Consider the following 21,704-nt stretch of genomic DNA (forward strand, 5'->3'; position numbering starts at 1 on the left):
TCGAAATGGGTCACCCTGTGCGTTCCAATCTTCGCGACATTCGACTTCATCTTTTCTCGTCGAAGGATCGAACAGTGTCTCTTTTAAAAGATGCAGGAAAATTCTATAATAGAAGAATATCGCTGGTCGGAGATGTTTTCCTTTGGCGTTGACAGTGGAATACGAATAAGTTACAGCGGCCTAAACGAGTAAATTAACAACGCTACTCGATGTCTCTTTACTCTACAATTACGCTGTAAACCCAAGCGATAAAGGTCTCTCCGTCTCCTCCAATCTACCTCGTAAAGAATCTAAGGAAAACAATCGAGAGATCAACTTCAGAGAGGAAGCCAAACATTTAGAATCTCTCTAGGCTGATAACGAGAAAACAGCCGGCACACTGTCTCAAAGCTCCACTTAATATCCATCTTTACCATCGTCATCACCATCTTCCTCCGGTCTTTAACTCAAAGAAAGAGGCCGAAAGGCGAAGCAACAACGAACAAAGGCTACGAGTAAAAAGAAGAAGAAGGAAAAGGTAGGCTGAAAGAAAGGGCAAGAAAGCAGCATAACGAACTGTTTGCCTCCTTCCTCCCCCTTTATTACGATTCGCGGCTGAGATTCATTTTTACGAAGGCAAGAGGGTTTCCTGTGCTGGTCGTTTCGCCGCTCAAAGCGTTCTTCGTCGTCGTCTAGCCGAGCATTTCGCTCGCTTCGTCGGATACGTTTATACCGGAGACTATCGGATCGATATGGAGACGTCGGCGCTGGAAATATGGAAATTCGGCCCGGGCCAGACTGGACGGCCTGTGTGGCAAGAAATAAATGTAAATTCGACGTCGGCCAGGCGCACCGGGGACAGGGCTGGAATTAATTTCGCGTGCATACCGCTCACGGCTCGTAGAAGCCTATTTCGTTTCGTAGATGACGAATCAACGTGGCAGCTCTGTGTGACTCATAGTCAGCCGACAAGGAGCAGCAGTCAGGACGACGACTGGAATTCCTGATTCGTTTTGCCTACACGCAACTCCCGTCACGGCAATTATTTTCCCCTGAGTCAATTGTTCAGAGTGTTACGGCTCTTCAGTTTTTCGGGAAGTAATTACGAATAGGGCGATCGTTTCGCGACTTTTGGTCGATGAGAAGCTTGCTTAAGTCGAGTCGGAGTAATTGTCTGCGAATCTAAAAATAAACTTTGCAGTTTCGAACTAAAATTGGAAGACGCATAAATCAGATACAGGGAAATTTTATTTTCCTTTCTTATATTAGTTGGAAATGAACCGTTTTTGAGTTTGGTATTTTTACTTTACAAGTGGATTAGGATAAAACAGAGTTTCGAGTAAAGTGAATAATAATCTTCTATTTTTACCGCGAATTTTATATACGTTGTATTGTAAATACTCGCGTAACAATGTTCGCTCTCACAACTGTCATGGTTTCGTGAAAACGAATTGAATTCCAGCAATCCAATTTTGGTCTAAGGTAAAACAGACATACTATAGGGCAAGCTACCGCAAACGTTGGCTCCGAGAATAATGTTGTTTGTTCATTCTTGTATTGCACGCGTGTCTTCCCGTGTAAAATCTGAGAACCGTAGAAAACCTGAGTTTCCGCGAGGACAAATTGTGCTTTGACCTGAAACCACAAATGAGACAATTACATGCACACGGCGTTATCCGTTTCCACCGCTGAACCGCAGATGCAAATAGAACAACCGCAAATGAAGCAACGTCTTGCATTGCCGTGAAAAGACATGTCTTCGTTTGTCACCTCCGTGAGATGTACTTGCCTCTCGCTCGTCCAGGAAAACGAATACATATTTTATTATATTGCGCAGAAAGTTTTCAGCGTTTTCCGTCGTATGACGAGATCGTGACACACGCATGTCATTCAGCCTGATTTATCGTTTCTATCTTATGCTAAAGTTTTCCTGAATTTTCAACACATTCGAGAAATTCCAAATTATTACGAATATTGTGAACTGAATAGTAATCCTGAAAATTTGTAGGATTAAATGACACAATCATCCAATTGTCGCAAGAATGCGTTCACTGCCGTCGATGACGCGATGCTAACGCCATATGTGTAACTATTAACGCGCGATTTACATACGTGTTTATTTACTTCTTTAATTATTTACCGCTCTTGGCCCTTTACTTTCAAACAAGGTATTTCGTTAATTAATGAAAGTGAAAATAGCACTGGAAACTAGCCACAGTCGTCATAGTGTTCGTATCTCTTAGTACTTAGCATTGTTTGAATAAATTATTAGGAATTCTTTTATAAATACTTGTTTCAGATACTAGAAATTAGTTCAAATTCCATAGAACTGTACAACGCTTCATATTCCGTCGTAATTACTATTTTCAAATCTACGAAGCTTCCACCTTCGTTAAAATGGAAAGGCACGATTGAAAAACACGCAAAGAAGATACAGAGAAACACACGGCCCAAGACCTTTTTTTTTCTCTAAGCCTTTCTCCTCGTTAACGCACGATAAATTACTCGTCACGCACGTTCGTAAATCGCCAGGATTACGCAAACTTCCTTGCAATGGAAGATATCGAAAAAAGTGCATCGTGCAACTTATGGCGGAATAAAACAGAGACGCTGGTAAACATCGAGATCGAAAACGGAAGAAAGGCAAACGATCATAAACGAGAGGCGTCATCAACGCGGCAGGCGTCAAGCGGAAGCATACGCCGGCCGATAACAGCGTCGTATAAATAGCTATTATTTTCCAGCCACGTGGCCTTACGTAGCGTGACGATCGTCCGTTGCGACGCGTTCGAGGGTGCGTTCGATGGCGATGGATCATGGATCACGCGTCGATCGCTTCGCGTGCGCTCGGCCAAACCCTCCGACAAATGTGTCACGTGGCTGCAATCGGTATCAATTATCGCGTGTGGTCGTGTCGTTCGTCGAACTGAAACGCGTGTTCCCATTGCTTTTCGCTTGGCGTCATTCGCATTTCCGATGCCAAATTGGATTTCCACGACGGATCGAGAGTTTTGTAATATTGTTCCTGCAGCGGGGATTAGTTTGGTCAAATTTGGGGTGGACAGTTTGATGCGATACTTTTCTCGTTCGATCCCGGCATTCGTGGGATTCTCGTTCGTTTGTTTCATCTTATGGAAGATCGTTCCTTCGATCTCGCGAGAGACGTCTGTTATAAAAATCTGTATGCTACAAGATAGTTTTTATTCGATATTGCATGCTCGTTTTTTGAGGATAGTAGACTTTTGTTCATTTTTATCGTTGCAGATAAGAGAGAGAGAAAGATAAGAAAAGAGAGAGAGAGAGAGAGAGAGAATGGTGTTCGACTGTTCGCGGAGAGACGCGATCGCAAGGAAGCGCGTCAGCGGGAGTCGTAACTTCCTGTTACGATTATACAATCGACGCCACGAAATGATCGATCCCATATTTCGTTTAGAGTAATAGAGGTGGTTGAATTAATTCTAACACTGAGATAACAGGTTACAATTTACACTTTATTCCAACAAATTGTACACAAGATGGTTACGCTCGATGTGTATAGATATAAGTTAACTAAATGGCTGATCTAAGGTTGACAAACCGGTGCAAAGATGTTGACTGAGTCAAAGATGTAAACTCAATGTAGAGATGTTGACTCATCTGTAGTCGATGAATCAGTGAAGTTCGGTGACGATGCTGTCGCAGAGAAAAAGAGAAAGCTCTTGCTAACATTGGTCGCTTGCGGGTAGAAATCCCTGGAAAAGTGGGAAAACCCTTGTTTCCGCATTTTTTACCTGATGGAACAATAACCATAAGCAACATTTTGACTTGAAGGTGTTTTATATCACTTAACGGCCTTAACGGTAAAATCGAAATGCTTAGTTTTATTACAGTCCCTTAGGATTATTGAGGTCCGACTAATTCTAATAGCACAGCCAGTGGCCCCCTCGATCGAAGGATGGTTCTAGGTTACATAAAGTCACCGGACGTAACAAATGGTATTGGCAGGAAAATACCGGAGATGAACAACGCTGTGGATTTTTTAGTAAGAAAATAATACTAGTTTCACTACCGCTGTCGGTGCAATTGTATTTTTCTATCTCCTTTTTTATTTCGATACGAGCACTCGATGTTGATATAAGCAACTCAGCGAGCAGCGCAGTAAATCAAACATTGTAACGCAAACGACTTCTTCCAGGTTCTTCGATTAATTTCTAATGAAAATAATATACAATTCCTGAAGATAATACCAAGTAAACTAACGTAATACTATAATAAGTATAATAGAGTATAAGTGACTTATATATACAGAATGACTTACAAATACTAGCGCGTATTCAAAGAGCCCATGAATATTCTTGTAAGCCAGGAATATAGCATATTTCCAGCTACAGAATATTTTCAAACTTTGTTATAAATTATGCAATAGTATTTACATAAAAATTCACCTCAATAAGAGTTACTGAAGCGGCTCGATGATCGTGTCTCGAGGCGGTAGACGCGAGAAGAGCATCTCGACGTCTGAAACAACTGAAAAATACCACCATGTACCTAGGCAATATGTCGATTACCGTTTCTGTGCATCGTGTATGCAAGCTGCGGCAACGTGCATCCGGCTCGTCGCACGTGCACTACCGTTACGAACGATACGACAAAACTTCAGCAGCCGTGCCACCAGGAAACACGGTACAACTGACCATCCTTTTCTTTCTTTCCTCACTGACAGTTGAACAAGCGATTGCTAATGTCGGATACACGAGACGCAATTTATTCACCAGCAAGAAACTAGTTCCTCGTGTGAATATACATAGGATGCGTTTCGAAGAGCTACGGGCTAAAGAAATGGACAAATTTGGGGATGTAGGTTCTCATGTTTAACATTCCTGCATCTGCGGTGCGCACGAGTTATCTGAAAAGGATTGAATGTGTTTTGTGTGCGAGCGTAGACGTGAGAAAATTTTTTACTATGGAAATTTGCATATGTTGTACAGATCTTTTATAAGCGCAAAGATAGTGGGTATTTAAACACGAACTTGACGTTTCTAATGGAGATATTGTCATTCGTAACACGATAGAATTTTTTTAAACGAATCGCAGAATATGAATCTTATGGAAGAGCGCGAATTAACGAGGTTCCAAGGACTCGGGGCCGCGTTAAATCCTCTTGAAGAAAATCGTATCATATTAAAAATAAAAAGGAATATCGTTTTACCTAAGAGTATCAAGGGGTTAATTTCTTAACGTAAAGTGGAATAATTTGTTCATCATTTAATATCGATATACGTAACTGACGATTAAAAATCTTGATAAAATATTTAAGAAACGCGTACAGTATTTCGATGGCAATTTTTTGCCGTCATATCGAATTTACTTTTGCGATTGAAGATCTCAGGAAAAGAGAAAGAAAAAGGAGAAGATATGGTATGGAATGGAAAAATGATAGGTTAAATATTTTACTACTTGGGAAGAAGCGTACGTGGTTTCGAGTTTATCGTGAAAGCATTGCGCCGTGCTTAAAATATTCACGCTACAGTATGTACATATATTCAACTTTCAAGCAGATTAGCGCGTTTGATACCTAAGGAGAAAAGTAAATGTTTTAACGAAATGTTAAATCCGAGCGAAGACGCGATATCAAATTCGAGAAGAATCGTATTATCAAATTTGTCGATTCTGTCATATTTTGCCATAATTTCTGCTCGAATTCCCTCGTTAACGCAATTTTCAATTTTGTATTCTCGCCTATTATATGGATTCCACGCTATTTTTGCACAATTTTCCATAAATGTATAAAAATCCGCAGTTCAGCTACGATAAACCTAATCTCCCTAATATCGTATAGAATATCCAACGCAAATTAGGAGGAACGTTAAACCATAAAATGACCATCCTGATAAAACCGTAACGCACATAAAATTTCAATCCCATAGTCCCTAAAATATACATATAAATATTTATAATAAAATTTATTTTCATGTATCACGATCGTACCTTGCAATTTTCCTATCTTGCACAATTGCATGGAAAGTACAGGATAGTTAATGGCTGAAACAGCAACCCTGATTGAACCTAGTCCGGAAACGTTGCGCCGGTAGGAAAACGAGGGAAGCACTGGCCTCATCGAGTATACATCATCCATCACCCATCTGCATCCCCATTCGGGGCACGTAGGCTGTTATTTGCTTGGAACCGAAGCGTGTTCTCGTTAGGTATACCGGAAAACGGCTCACGAAATTTCGGACACCATCTATCTATTCTCCTTCCTCTCTTCGTGCTAATATCGCCAGCAACATTGTAGCACGACGATAGAGTGAGATGACAGAACGAGGATGAAACCGCATGAAACGGTCGTAAGCTTCTTTTCTATTCTCGTGTATCACACGAGGCTGCCGCGGGTGTCACGAGCGGCCAATTTCCGGATTCATTTCCAAAGCATAGCGATTATATCACATTATGTCATAGCCTTGTACCATAAAGAGATCGCAGAGGAAAAAAGCGATAACTTACATTTTCCGCTGTTTATACAGGGGTAATTTTAATTCCCCACCGAGGGGTGATTTAATGCGCGTGGTTCGCAGTAGCAGATTGATTTTAACCTGTTACTAACTATAGTGTCTCTATGCACGAAAATATTTGAACGCTTGGTACTGAGAGAAAAACATTTTCATATTTCGTTAAAAACGTAACGATACTTGTATGATTTAAAATAAATCTGAAAGGATATACAGGAGTTACGAGATATTTATCGCAAATATTAATTTCGCAGAGGACAGACGAGTATGTAAAATTTATAGAAATTAAAATATGAATATATTAATTCACCTGCATTTGAATATACCTGAATTAGAGTTTCTTAATATTTATTTCTACATGTATATGCATGCATATGTATAATTATATATTCAGAACGCGTATCTTTAATTTTCCGGAACACGTATTTCATATACACGTGTTTCTTTATAACGTTCTACTACTATTAAACAGTTTACCAAAGTTGAGAACAGTATGCAATTAATAAATATAATTTCTCGTTCCAATTCTATATCACAATTTTTCCAAAATCTTTCGACCACTTCACAGATTTGAACAAAATAATTCAAAGATTATAAACGACGTTAATTCCACTAAATTCAAAGCCATAGATTCTACAAGCTACCCAACAAACCACTGCCCCAAAGTATTTGCATCTCATTCGTCTTCGTATTACTCAATGGCCTGAACTTGTTCCAATGAAATTACGCAACGGGTTGGGTCCATTCACCCTAACCAATATAACTAAAACGATTTCCGTCGGAATTATAAAATCTCAAATCCAACTAACCGCGCGCGCAATCTGCTATGCGATATAAATAATAATATAAGCATATATTTGTATAATTGTATATTTCTATCTGGCAAACAAAATTCCTTGCCCAATCGTTCCACGACCACGAAATGTCCAAGAACGCAAGACCAAGCCACGAGAGCGAAGAGAACGCATCACCACGAGAAAAAAGGAATTCGACCGCGAGAAGGAGGCAGAACGAGGACGACAAGGTCATCAGGTTCCGCTGCGACTTCCCTTCGACGCAGGTTAGGGTGATGCTGGCCAGAGGATGGACGCAGGTAATGGAATGTCCTGTGTTGGCGTGACGACCTTAACGAGCCGAGGGTGGGAACGAATCACGACCGCGTATATCCCCTTAAGGGCTTTTCGCCGCTTAAATGAAACGACTTTAGAAAAAAGGGGAAAGAAACGACAAAACATTGAAGAGCGACGATTATGCGAAAATCCTCATTGTTCGACAGAATGATCGCGTGTCACCCTTCGCAGATTGCGAACGCGAAACTTGCGGTATAGGAAAACGGATTTAGCTGTGGTTTAACCGTATTATGGGGTTGGAATTGTTGGAAGTCCTTAGCGAGTAAACTCGAAACTTGTTTCTTTTAAAAGGTTTGCTAAGTTTGCTTTTAATAGTTGAAATGTTGGTGAAAAGTAATTAAAAGTTTCTTTTTAGCACGGGAAAGCTTAAGATGACGAACTAGAACGAAAATATATAAATATCAATTTTTCGATTAAATTATTTATAATTCTGCAAAGTTTGCGGGGTTTCTTTTAGAAATTTTCCAACTAAAAAGCAACGCGACTATATCGAAATTTTCTCAAAAACTTACCGAGAGAGTTTTTAATCTTCTACGTTATGTACACCTTTTTAACTTTGTTTGTTCGTCGTGGTATTATTAATCCTTAAATATGCAAATGAAGAGAGATTTTACGTAATTACAACGTTTTCTTTTTCTCTTGAACAAAGTTACGAATGAAGACAGTTCAATCGCGATAATGTTGAAATAAACGGCAAGTGTAAAAGCTTTCGGAATCGCTGTATTCTGTCATCGATAAATCCAAACTTTATCAACCAAATGACCAATTTAACCGAGTACGAATTTACAAACCAAATTAGCGATGTAACGAGCTCAAAATAATCGACCGATCAAATTAATAATTCACGCGATGCGGATAAATCACACGTGAATATGTTCGACTAATTGCAGAACAAAGCGAAACGTTTGCGATTAACGAAATCGAAGTTACGCAAGAGGACAAAATACGAAAAAGGTATTCGCGTTACAGCTCCCAGAAGCAGGAAGCAGTTTATTATTCGACACAATTCGCGTAATCATATCCACGAATAAATTGTACTTCCTGACACTAATACGTCGACGAGTGAGCCTCCCACGCGAATCCTTTAACTCTTTTCAAGGTAATAGAGCCCAACGATCAGAACTGGCACCTTTGGTGGTGCGAGATCAACGACGTTCGCCAGGCTTTGGACTTGAAGCTCGCTTCTTATCAAAAGATCCCACACTTCCGGAATCATTACGAATTGACACGGAAGAATTACTTATACAGAAACTTGAAACGATACAAGAAATTGTTACTTAAGTCGAATAAGATAGACGAAGCTGAACTTTGTGATGGTATGCCGCTGACGTTCGAACTACCAAACGATTATAGGCTATTCGCGGAGGAGTATCACAAGCAACCTGGTTCCACGTGGATCGTGAAACCCGCAGGAAGATCGCAGGGCAAAGGTATGTCGCTATGAATAGACTACGGATTTTTATTTTATATTTACGCAACTGAACGACTGAAGAAATTAAAGAGATACTTCTTGTACGTTTAGTATCAGAGATACCTCTGCTTATTATGTGCGTTCTATGCATTTTTGGAACGTTTAAATGTCCCATAAACGTATAAAAATCAGCAATTCAGTAATTATTTTATAGTATTCGCGTGACGCCAACTTGCTCAAAATCGTAGGCTATTACAAATATTCCTATGGTTTATTAAAAGGAGTCGATTCAAACTTAAGCTTCGAGAGATTAAAAAGGAACATTGCCAACATAAACTCTACAAAATCCATCCTATGCAACGTTTCTAACTAAAAGTCCCAATAATCCAGCAAATTGCAACGGAGCGAATCGACATCAAGAATAAAAGAATTACAGATAAATTCACGATCACGACTTCGACCTATCCAATAACAAATTGTTCCTAACCAAATATGCAGCAAATTCCACTCTCACATTATTGGACATTCCGAACGAAATAGTTACGGATAAATTCACAATTAAACGATGAATATCCGTGCATTTTTGGGAGATCTAAGCTTCCAAAGATGTACAAAATGCGCCTGGTACGTAAGAATATGTACAATATCCAAAATAGAGTTCCTATTGCAACGTTTAGTAGATGAAACAAAATCTCAATTCCTTTAATTATATTTATAATAATATAAGTTTGCATAAACATCCGCAGTCTATTCATAATCAGTGCAGCAGGCAAATACACGACCGATACAGCGAGTGAAACAAATCTATAGAGCCGTAACGTTTAAATTAACAGGTATCTTCCTGTTCAGGAAGCTGAAGGACCTATCGGAGTGGCGTAGCAAAGAATTCGGCCAGCAAGTGGAAATACCACCGGTGGAGACTTTCATCGTGCAGAAATACGTGGAGAATCCTTACCTCCTGGCAGGTTGGTTCTCCAGAACGATACTCCTCGGCATTCAGCCGCTTATCGCCAGCGAAGAATGGCTCTTGTCGGGGAGAACACCTCGGTACATTCGAAAAGGGGATGGCGCGAACAGCCAGCGGCTGAAACCTTTCCGTGAACCTTTGTTCACTAGCATCGCCGAAAGGAGGAGGCTTGAATGTCGAACCGTTGAAAAGCACTTTCTTCGATGGTCTTAAGACGGCTGTGGATACCAGCCAGAGAGTTAGACGACCATCCCTCCGTGTATTTGTAAACGTCCCGATGATTTCAGGCAGAAAATTCGATCTACGTATCTACACCCTGGTAACCTCATTTTGCCCTCTGAAAGTTTGGCTGGCTAGAGAGGGTTTCGCACGGCTGTCGGGCGAGCTGTTCGATCTGGAGAACATAGATGACAGCAGGGTGCATCTCACTAATATGGCGATACAGCTGAAGATACACGATGATGACGATAAGAAGGGGGAACTGAAAAGAGGGTGCAAATGGGCGTTGATGAAGGTTAGAGAGTATTTGACCGCAAGACACGGGGTGGCTGCGGTGGAAGCTCTGTTCCAACAAATTGCCGGTTAGTTCCACCATCCACACCGATTATTAAATTATTAGAAACGGTATTATCGTGGCGATGCAACAAGCCGGATTAATCTAAAAGAGGATGACTCCTACGAGCAGTTGTCCCACCGTACATTTTTCCTATGGACGTACAATATTCGGGTTTTCCTTTCTATTATCCCAGTGTCTAAGTTTACTAACGGGGCAGGACCGTAATGGAGTCCAATAGCCTTGGAGTCTGCGGAGCTCCTCCTATTGGATCGAGGTAAACCAGCATGAAAGTTTTAGCTAGTATAAATTCAACGCTACGCCGAATCCTCCCCCTAGAGTGGCTTACAGAGTGGCGCGCAATGTTCGTAAAGACTTGCTCCACGCAAAAAGAAAGATTGACTTACTGACGAGTCCATTAGCAGTTTCTGGCCAAACTCTCCCCTTCTGCTTCCCTTCTTTCTTCGTAGCTTCAAGCTTCGCATTACTGATAAAAGCATTATTATTCCCATAACGATATATCAAATGCTATCAGAAGTGCAAGTCCAACTAAAAACGCCATAAAGAAAACCGCTCAAAACGGATCTCTCCGCCCTCGTCCAATCTTCCGCTCATCGATATTCCCCAACCTCCAACTCCCCAAGCAGAGTAATATAAAAAAAAAAAAAAAAAAAAAAAAACACGAAAGCTGGCCCAATACCAATATCTCGCCTACAATGCCCGAAAACAGCGTTCCGCTTCTCGATTTATTAGCCTCTCCCCATAAAACCATTTATCGATCCCACAGGCGTGATAATGGCCAGCTTGCTGGCGGTGCAGTCGGTGATCATGCAGGGGAAGAACTCGTTCGAGCTGTACGGTTACGATATACTTCTCGACGAGGATCTGACGCCGTGGTTGCTCGAGGTGAACGCCTCGCCAGCGCTGACCGGCACGGACAGCGAGGATTATCGGCTCAAGTTCGATCTCCTCGACGACACGCTCAACGTGCTCGACTTCGAGGGCCGTTTCACCGGCAGAGAGACCAGAATCGGTGGTTTCGATCTACTGTGGAACGATGGTCCGGTGTGGACTTACTGTCCCAATCCATCTGTTTGCGGCGAGCCATCGACCGATCTTAAGAAACTGAATATTTTCCTTGGAGCACGGAATGATAGAGTCGAACAGCTGCGCCAACTCAGACAGTGTTTAGAAGAGAAAAGGAACAAGGTGCAGAGCGATCGTGTCGGGATGCGTCGATGATGAACGAATTGGAGATTTTCAACGTCTTGTCCAAGGGATCTTTCAATATCTACTCTTTGTTATAACACAGTATCGAAAATATTGAAATGTTATACGTGGCTTATACTTCCACGAGTTTTCCAGCGGAAAGATAGAAACAAAATTTAGGGTTTAAACATTTTGGTTGTAACGAAGTTTGTTCAAGCCCTAAATTTTGTTACGAACGAGTGGAACAGTACAGGGTACGTTAGACGCGTTGACGGCTAAGACGACGTTTTTAATAGTTGGTTAGTTTTAATAGTCGTTTCGAATGTTAAATTTTGTCTCCGATAATGGATTTTTAAATATAAATTATATTACTTGGAAACATTAAAATATTGAATGAATCGCTGCTATCGTGAAAGAACATCTGCACCATTGTTCCTCTAGATGTATTCTTTTGCATATGTATATCATTTTCCTCGGAAAGAAATGTATTTAGGCTACGCTCATCTTCATCTTTCATTTTCACCGTTTTATGACACAAGACGTTTGTATTCGCAATTTGTTAAAAATTCAGCGAAACGCTCCGTAGGAAGTTATGTTTTAAAGATAAACTTCATGCTTTAACGAGGGTTTACATTGTAGCAAGTAGAGCAGTGCAAATTAATACCGATTTCAATGTAAATTTTTCCAGGATATACATATTAGAAAAAAATATATATATATTCGTATGTGAAGGTTCTGGCAAAGTTTCGTAGAGGAGCAGCAACCAGCAATAATTCTTGTTTAGCATTGTCAGCTACGATACAGACAGAAACTTCGCTGCTTTGTTAGCTTAATAGCAAATGACAGCGGTAATTCACGCAATTCATAACTGCACCTTGTGCAAGTTTATCGAGGTCAATACTTTCATTCGAGTTACTTCTTCCACCCTGAGAAGAGTTTTAGCACAGTGCTGCGAATCTCATTTAAAGAACCGACGTATTACGACTATTCGTGCTCCTCTTAATAACACATTTTAATACCTATTAATAGCGTTCACGCGTAATAAAAGTCTGTTCTACATTTGGCTTGCTTCGTCCGTAATTACTTCTTCGGATTTAAACGTTCGAGCTTCTTGGTATTCGGAGCAACATTCTAAATTTCATCTTCGACGCTTCTGAATCTTTCAAGAAATCGTAGATTAGACTGGTATTTCCAGGAAATTCGAAATTTTACGTTTTTAGCTTCTAAAAAGGACTTTACAAACTTTTTAGGATTTTGAAATTTTCAAATCCTAAATCGGAAAAATTATGCGAGCCCCTTTGGCGAATGTCCAGTGAAGCATAAAATTATATGTTTTAACATTACGAACATGCAGCATGCAGCTTTACTGTGCGCATCATCTTCTGACGAATTGATAAATTCTTTCTTTTCTTTTACTCTTTTATACAATACACTCGTAAAGGCAATAACGTGAATACACAATACTTGCCACTAAATATTTTCTTAATACATGGTAAGCATAACAAGCAGTGTGATTCATAATACATGATAAGTGTTATTATCAAGCGCCTACAGACGTCAATAATAATCAAAGGGTTGATTAATCTCTTGCTAACTTCTTTTCCCATGAAGAGAAAAGGCTACCACTCGTGATGCTGCACATCGCTACCTTAATCTTCCACTCGTAACTATGTACGTCAAATGTGACTTTAGAAATTGCGCTTTAGAAATTTCGATTATGTATCGATCAATTACGTAAAAAGCACATCTCATAGTCACTCACGATACTCGTATTGTAATACCAGAATATTGTTATTCGTTACATTCGTATAGCATATTAATATTTCGTTCTTGCTTTATTATCGAATCAAGCTTTTCTGCCGTTCATGAACGCAAGAAAGTATGTAATTTCGTATCACATAAAGATATAAACGCTATAAGACTTTATCAAAATCCACGTTTCGCTGCAATAGAAGCTACGGCGATCGAAAAACGAAGCTACTGTCTTATTAAAATTTTTCATCGTATTCTAAAGTAACAAGACATCTCGTCTAGTCAGGAACAGAAATAAAAATTACCAGAATTTTCTATCTTACGTCACAAGATCGCCAAGCTTACACTTTTATCCACCCGTAAAAACCATCTAGCTGACGACTCGATTTTCACGAAACTTTTACGTCACACATCGGAAAAATTGGGTTCACGGAAGTGGAACGAATTGCAGACGTTTGGATTATGGCTTACACGCGAGCGTGTACATGCCGGTGCACGCGTGTACAAAGTTTCCATGAATATGTATACACTTATGCGGCGGGCATATTCGCGCTCGTTAGTTTCAGCCAGCCACATACCCGGTGGTCGTTGTTGCCAACGTAGCTACGATGAAATTGAATCGAAGAATAAAAAACGAAACCTCGATATATCGTAGATATGACGGATATGATCGTGCTCGATGACTGACTATTGTACATGGGATTCAGCCGAAAATGTTGCATCCTCGGTTGCGTCATTCGGAACTCGTATATCGGGCGGTGACTTATTGCCTTTTTGATTATCGTTCGAGTCACGTGACGCACGGGTCGACGATTTGCCACACGTTTTACGCGTTGATATTCGCGCGGAACACACGCATTTAATCGGAATTTTATGTTATTAGGAAGGAAACAGTGAAATGCGCGAATGTCACGTAAATGTAACGTTATTGAACGAATAATGCGAAGCGAAATTTAGAAATTCTGGGAATTCGAACGTTCGAACGAATAAGAAATGTTAAGGTTTCAGAATTTACGAGTTTGAAGGTTCGAAAGTTGGATAATTCAATGATTTGCAATTTGGATAATTAAGAACTTGGAAATTTGGAAATACGATATTTGAATATTTAAAAACCTAGAGACGTAGAAAGTTTAAAAACTTGAGAATTAAAAAGAAACTTTAAAAGCTTGAGAATTAAAAAGTTTAGGAATTTGAAAGTCCGGAAATATGAAATTTGCATATTTAAAAATTTACGAATTTAAGAAATCGGGAATTCAAGGGTTTGAAAGGGTTTATTTAAAGACTCGAAAATTTAAAGTGAACTTTGATACTTTGTTCGTGTAACTTACCAAATAACTACTGGAATTATAAATACTTTATAGAAATTCATTACGCGAATGAAAGAATCCTTTCAAACAACAATTCTTTCTTGCAGTGTACGCACATAGTTAAGACTCCAATGAGATAAGAATTATACAATTCACTACTTTGTTGACTATGCAAGAATTAGATATTACTAAGCTCTGTGTAACTCAAGAATTAGCTGGCATTTATGACCAGAATTAGTCATGCATCTGCGATGCGCAGCTTCAATTGTATACTACCTTGACTTAATAGAAGAAACATTTTTCTTAATTAAAGATGTTACCTGGCGTAAAATTCCTTTACAGTCGCGAGCACTGTTTACCATTGAATTTTCCATTCCGATAGTATCGGTCATTAAACATTTACTTCCTTGTCTTTCTCTATATAAGTATAAGGAAAAAAGATAAATAAAGATTTTTTTGATATTTAAATCGTATCAACTGCTTGCTTATTAGAACGCACTATTTTACTAATTCATATTATTCTTTTATTATAATATTCAGATTATAGTTACATTATGCTACTATTATACGACGAAATTTTAGAAAATTATAAGCAAAGTGTACGAATTAATATCGGTAGGATGAAAGCACGGATGAATGAGGTCATCCGATGCAACATTCTGCTCGCTTGTACAATTCTGTTATTTTATCTGCACTACTTTATTGATTTAAAACTTGGCCGACGTAATATTTTCGGAGCACAGCGCCAGAGTAAATGAACCCCGGCTACGTCGCGACAAATTGACGCACCTCGTAAAATGTGTTTGTTTTAACCGTGTATTTTCCAGTTGTATATAAATTGCAGACAATTAGAATATTCCACTCGTTTGCAATGAAAGTATTACGACGTTAAAAAATTGATTACTCGATTAGTAAATAGAATAAATATGCATTATAATCAGCAAACAAATACAAATATCGATGTTAATTAAAGTATAATTACTGTTATTTTACATATTAATCCGTGAACTTTTCAACCGTAGAAATTACTTCCAGTGAATGAATAAATCTTTTAAAAACCCGCTATTTTCTTATTTCTTAAAACAATTAAAAATTTGTATGTAATTCTACGCAAGAGACTAACAGCGTATGAAAATTCATATTGCAAGAAAAAGTATCGAAATGCTATCTTTCCCTGCAAATCTTTAGAAGAATCGTAATTAGTAAGATTTAAGGTTAAAGGTTTTTTGGCGAAGTTCCTCGATAGATTTCGATGGGTTGACGTTTGCAAGATTCGACGAAATTCACATTGAAAGAGGCGAGCGAAAGAATGCCGAAAGAGGTGGCGGCGTGCTCCGGCTTTTACGCGACAGACCTTTTCCCATCGTCGTTTTCTCCTCTCTTTCAGCCACGGACTAAATTTAGCGAAAGAGTCGTGTAACCTCGCGAGTGCACTCGTATTATCCTGATTCTCTCTCAAGTAAGAGCGAGTAAACTCGTTAAAATGTTACTTCGCGATTGTCGTTTCCTCTCCGGCTCCAAATTTACCCCGTGTTTTTCCTACGTCCCTTCTACTTCATTTTCGCCTGCATTTCGTGCCGACATTCGTTCCCAAGCCATTGGGCTAAGTTTGCTTTCATTGACGAAAATATTTTCACGAACATTCACTCCGTTTGGAATTTTAGTCGTTTCTGATTTAGAAATGATAAAGGACCTTGTAAATGGGTAATAAATTATCGGTATAAATGCGACGAAGAAGATGCCACGATTTAAAATATATGGAAAATATATTTCTAAAAAAGGAATCTATGAGTTTATGGCAAAGATAGAGATTCATTTTCTGGTAGAGTTACAGAGTATATTTCCTGGCTAAATAGTCCAATTATTGCGAAATTTCTATTTGTTTTATAAATATAAGAAGAACAAATTCCTGTAAGTGCAACTACAACTATCGCTTTGCACGCATCAAACGTAACTTATATTTGAAAAAAAACTAGAATTAAAGCTTCTAACGCGATTTATTAAATTTACCATTTTGTTCTATGAACAAATTTTCCCACAAGTTCCTCGACTCCGTTTGTAAAAAGTCGAAATAAAGATAAAATATACCTATTCAAAAACAAAGATAACAATGCGTGAGAAAATCAAGACAAAAATGCACGAACGTCGTAAACATCCGGTGGCAAAAAAAGAAGCACGTAAAACGGAGCGTTATCTCCCATAGCGAATGCAATTTCTCCTCTGCACTTTAACCACGCGTTTTGTCGAATCCTTCGAACAGGAAATCCTCGTCCGATATACATCGATAACAAGATCAGGGGGGATCGAAGTATCGGAAATTCTTAGAGTCGCCGCGACGTCAGCTCTACGTTATTGGAAACGCGGATGAACGCGTTCGATCCATCCATCCGCGAGGATTCATTTTCACACGCTACCGAGGACAACGAGTGACGTTATTTTTAAAGGAAGCCATTTTTCGACACGAGAATTAGACGTTTTCCCATTGATTTGTCGGATGTCGCGGATTCCATTCGTTCGAAATTTCCACTTGGAAACTTGGAAAATGTTCGGTTCAAATCGACGAAGATATCCGAAAGTATAAAAAGTTTATTGCTACAAGTATCAGCTGACGATGACTTTATATCACTTTTCGAAGAAGTATTTATCTTTTGTTTTTTATTTCTTTCGCTTAAATCACTGGAGAGCGGTATTGTCTCCTTATCGCAGAAACCCTCTCAAAGATAAAGTTAAATTTAAGCTTCGTCACGAATGTAATGCCTCAAACATGAATTGTCCGGTCTGTGAATTGAGATCTTTTGAAATTCGTCATTTTATTTGTAGATGAATCAACAAACTCTGTCACGAATATGACTTAATATTACAAAGCAAGGACAAGCCCCCGTTACTTTTTCGACACTCTGTATACATATCCCAGTATAGCTACGTGTCCTTGCATACCCCTAACAAGCTGACTTTTACGCGAGATCGACATGGTCATTTCGCGCCGATTCTGTGTTTACCCAGAGCGATAAATAATCTACATTACAGCCGTCGCGTTGATTTCCACCTAACTATAATTTACCGAGACAAGTGTGGCTATGTTTGCGTTGAAAATGCGAACCAGATACAGCTAATTTTATATTTAACCTTCGTGCTGCCAGGTGTCCGATCAGCCAGCCATTTGTGTATCAGCAGTTTTATGTAATGCGACCATTTACTACCACCTTTAACCATTTCTTCTTATCTCTTTTCTAAATTCAGCAATGCGCGCGTATTGCACTTCTGCAGTAATTTCAGAGCCACTTAAACGATCCACCGTTAAATGGATTCGCTTATCTAATTGCATAACTGTAAAAGTTTTATCAAAAGATGGAGAAAAAAGATTAGATCAGCCAAGTTACAGTTAAAATTGAACCGGCGAAAAGTGAAACGCGCTCTTTCTGGGAATACAGTTTATAGACGGTACTCGAGCAATTTCCAATATCTCGGATTATTTTCGATCTGTCGAATGTTCGTTATTTTTGTATTTTTTCCATTTTAACGTTCTGAATTCTAATTAAAGAAACAGGAATTTTGCCGTGCGATCTTAGTTCTCCGTTTAAGCCGATTTCGAAGTCGACTTTACAGAATTTAACAATCGGTCGCTGGGAGATTACACCCAATACGATAAGATTTAATAAAATCCATTTGAAAATTGAACAATTGCGGAAACCTTTATCGTGCAAGCAGCGCAGTTGAATTAATTAAATGAACTACATTTCGCTACGCAACTGCGGCAGTTTTAATAAATATTCTAAATATTCTAAAATGTATCTCATTTTTAATTAAAAAGAAAAAAGTCGATAAGGCAATTTTCCTCGTACAACGTTTCACGATAAGAAAGATACGTGCTCCTGAAATGAAACTGCAGCTACGCTAAAGCGATTGACGTAATTGATACCGAGGCAATTGGTACAAGTACTTTCACTCGGGATCGGTATAACAGGTAGGTCACTTGGCATTTTTTAATGAGGTTGTTAACACGACGTGTTCGTACTTATGTATGTATATGAATGTACTATAATAATTTTTTGTATAAAACGTTCGAATTCGATGGAAGAAAAATGTTTCTGCAACGGATCGTTGAAGTGAAATTTTCGTTTGGCACGTTTGTTAAGCAATCCTGCATCAAGAGACACAGGTGTTCTTGGTAATATGAATTCATGTATCATTCATGTTCAACTGTTCGAAATAATTGAGCAACTGCATACGCGATTAAGTTTCCATGTTCCGTATTCCGCAAGCATTTAGCGAAATTGTCATTCGTTTCGCAGATGTGAGATTCTACAGTGTCGTGTAGTATTCAATTATTCTGTTATTCGGCGTCGTGCTTAAAATTTCACGAAAAGAATTATAGTAGAAGCTCTGCGGCTTTCAAGAATAGCATCCTTCGCTTGAGAAGGCAAAACAGCCTTTGCAATAGTCGTCGATATTCTCTAGAATTTGTTTAAAATTATTTAAAATAAAAAACTACACTCCTTTAGCAGTTGCGTTTCTTTTCCATATGAATTACCTTGAATAATAATGCATGTTTTAACACGCATATCTAATTGATCATAACACGTGTCTTCATTGCCCGCTATGTATTTTCTTCGTTTTTCTAAACTTTTACGTCGCAAAAACGTGCCAGCTGCGTCACTGGCATTAGTCGGATAATTAAACGTATAAGGTAAAGTATGCAAATCTATCTACGCATTAAGCAATTAAATCCGACGTAAAAAGTGTCCAACGTCCGCATCTGGCAAGCTTCCTTTCAAACGCCTTCGTCCTCCGCACGCGTAAATTACCAAAAGGAAGATAAAAGATAAGATTTTGTTCTTGGTTTCACCATTTTGTCCCTCTCCGCACTCTCCTAAATTTCGTTCCTATCAGCGACCACCAAATCGAACGTTATTTCAGGAAGTGCAGCCACGATCCTCTCGATACCAGGAACGTGAGCCGATTGCGAATTTTCGGTTCGCACAAACAGCCTAACCACGGATAAATTGGAGAGTATAGCTGGGTCCGCCGAGTCCTCTTTGCTAGAGCATCGCCACAGGGTATACCCTCTTCCATCTGCTCCCACTCTTTGCACCGGTTGGCGACGAGGGTTGGCCTTAACGTCCTTAACCCATTTCCCGACAGCGTTACGTTAACGCAACATAACGCTTCAGCTTCTTCTCTTACTCCTCTCTTTTTTTATCTTTCTATCCGAGCTCGCCTGCTCCAGTCAGCCAGCTCTTCAACGTCGTTCGTTAAACCGCAGCGGAACGTTAACGATGTCCCCTTGCTCCGATAAAGACCAGCACGCCAACCGGCGATCCTTAATTAATACCTTTTCTCATTATCACGTTCGACCGACCGAGCTGCAAATCGAGCGGACCATTTGTCATCGGTAGAGTTAACGCGTTTCGTCGAGTGTTTGCCAGCGGATCAGAGAAGTTAGGTTTTGTCGGAGTGCTGGATATCTCGCATTGTTCGCAGGTGATCGGATGTGATTGGTAGAGTTGACGATAGTGGAGTGTTAGAGATGGTATAGATCGTGTCGTTGACAAATTTTGGTTGAACATGTCGGTAGTTTCATAATCGAGAGAAATGATCGAAGCGTTCAGGTTTCACTGCAGCGTAATTGGATCACGTTGACGGTTTCAGTCGGGTCGTATTTGGCACAGTTTGAATTATATATAGGCCACTTGATTGTATTTCATATTTTATATTCAATAAGAGAAGGATGATCTACGAAGAATGATTCACGAGTAATCTTAGCACGTGAATTTCAATCAACTGATACCTCTCTAAATAATTCCTATAGCTTTCTCAACGGTATAAAAACCGACGCTTTTCATATTTTCACTGGATCAAATTTCCATCCAAGCAATCGTTCACCGTGATCCAAATTTAATATCCTTCCTTCACAGCTTCTTTCTCTATAAGAGTCTTGCGCTTCGTAAAAATCCAATTGCAGCAGCAGCAAGGAGACAAAGAAGAATTCTCCAATTCGAGGAAACCACGAGCAAAGCATCAGACAGAGGGAACCAAAGGGAATTAGGAATTAGCTACGCTCTGCGGAACAGTCGATTCTACCAGATAAGTATCGAGAAGGCTCGAGGTTTTTAAGACGTTAGACGACGCCAAGGAGACGTTTATCATCGTATGTCCCTCAGCACCAGGTGACAAAGCACCCTTCATCTTTGCCAGCCCTTCTGCGGATATAAAGTATAAATCGGCTTCGATGGCCGGAATCGATGCTCTACTTTGGATAAGAAAATAAAGCCTCGTTGCATCAAAGTGCAAGCGTGAAGAGCTTGCAACCGCGGGGCTTTTCTAAAATCCTTTTACGGTTTGTCTCGAAGTGCATGGAACAATTCAACGGTGGCTCTGAATTCTTCTCGAAAAGCAGATAAATCGACAAGTTTCCCGTTTCTTCCAACTTTTCAAACGGATGATAGATTTGAAAAATGTTTCGGACGCGTATGTGATTTGCCTGGAATTTTCGTAGAGAGATTCGAAGAGCAGGTAAAATAAAATAGCAAGAGGACATTTCGAGAGACGGGTAAGTTGCTACCTGAAAGCGAGATTATTCTGTGAACGCTTTGGTTGGGAGAAAGTAGGTCTGAAAAACGCTTGGGACACGTTCTGTCTAAATCCAAATGTCTATTTCGGTATTACGATTTTAAAGCCGACGAAATAGGGATGCTTTGGAACTGGAAAATTCTGCTTCTTAATCGACGAACGTTAAACAGATAAAATTTCCGTTTCAAGTAACACTTAGTTAATTACAAAACACACGTGTAATATTAAATGAATGTACAAAGAAAACAAATTTATGCATAGAATGAATTTTTAATCGTTCGACCAACCTCGAACCTCTAACCTTTCCTAATTAAAAATTGATTGATTGATCAACAGCT

General features: G+C 39.4%; 2 protein-coding genes across 7 annotated transcripts in view; one reads left to right on the forward strand and one right to left on the reverse strand.

Moving 5' to 3' along the window:
- The window catches only part of LOC126869905 (PH and SEC7 domain-containing protein), an 81,444-nt gene that overhangs the window by 44,490 nt on the left and 15,250 nt on the right, over window positions 1-21,704 (reverse strand). The gene's annotated exons all lie outside the window — the stretch shown is intronic.
- LOC126869937 (probable tubulin polyglutamylase TTLL9) lies at window positions 1,881-14,807 on the forward strand. Of its 2 annotated transcripts, XM_050627170.1 has the most exons (3): window positions 1,881-9,027; window positions 9,842-9,973; window positions 10,263-11,215. In XM_050627170.1, exons 1-3 carry the CDS (start codon window positions 8,916-8,918, stop codon window positions 10,559-10,561), a joined length of 543 nt encoding a protein of 180 aa, XP_050483127.1. In that variant the 5' UTR covers window positions 1,881-8,915; the 3' UTR covers window positions 10,562-11,215. The 2 variants fall into 2 exon arrangements, with proteins under 2 accessions (XP_050483127.1, XP_050483126.1); XM_050627169.1 differs by lacking the exon at window positions 1,881-9,027 and adding an exon at window positions 11,316-14,807 and having other exon boundaries at window positions 9,846-10,556.

This window comes from Bombus huntii, chromosome 10 (genome assembly GCF_024542735.1).
Source record: "Bombus huntii isolate Logan2020A chromosome 10, iyBomHunt1.1, whole genome shotgun sequence".
NCBI lineage: Eukaryota > Metazoa > Arthropoda > Insecta > Hymenoptera > Apidae > Bombus > Bombus huntii.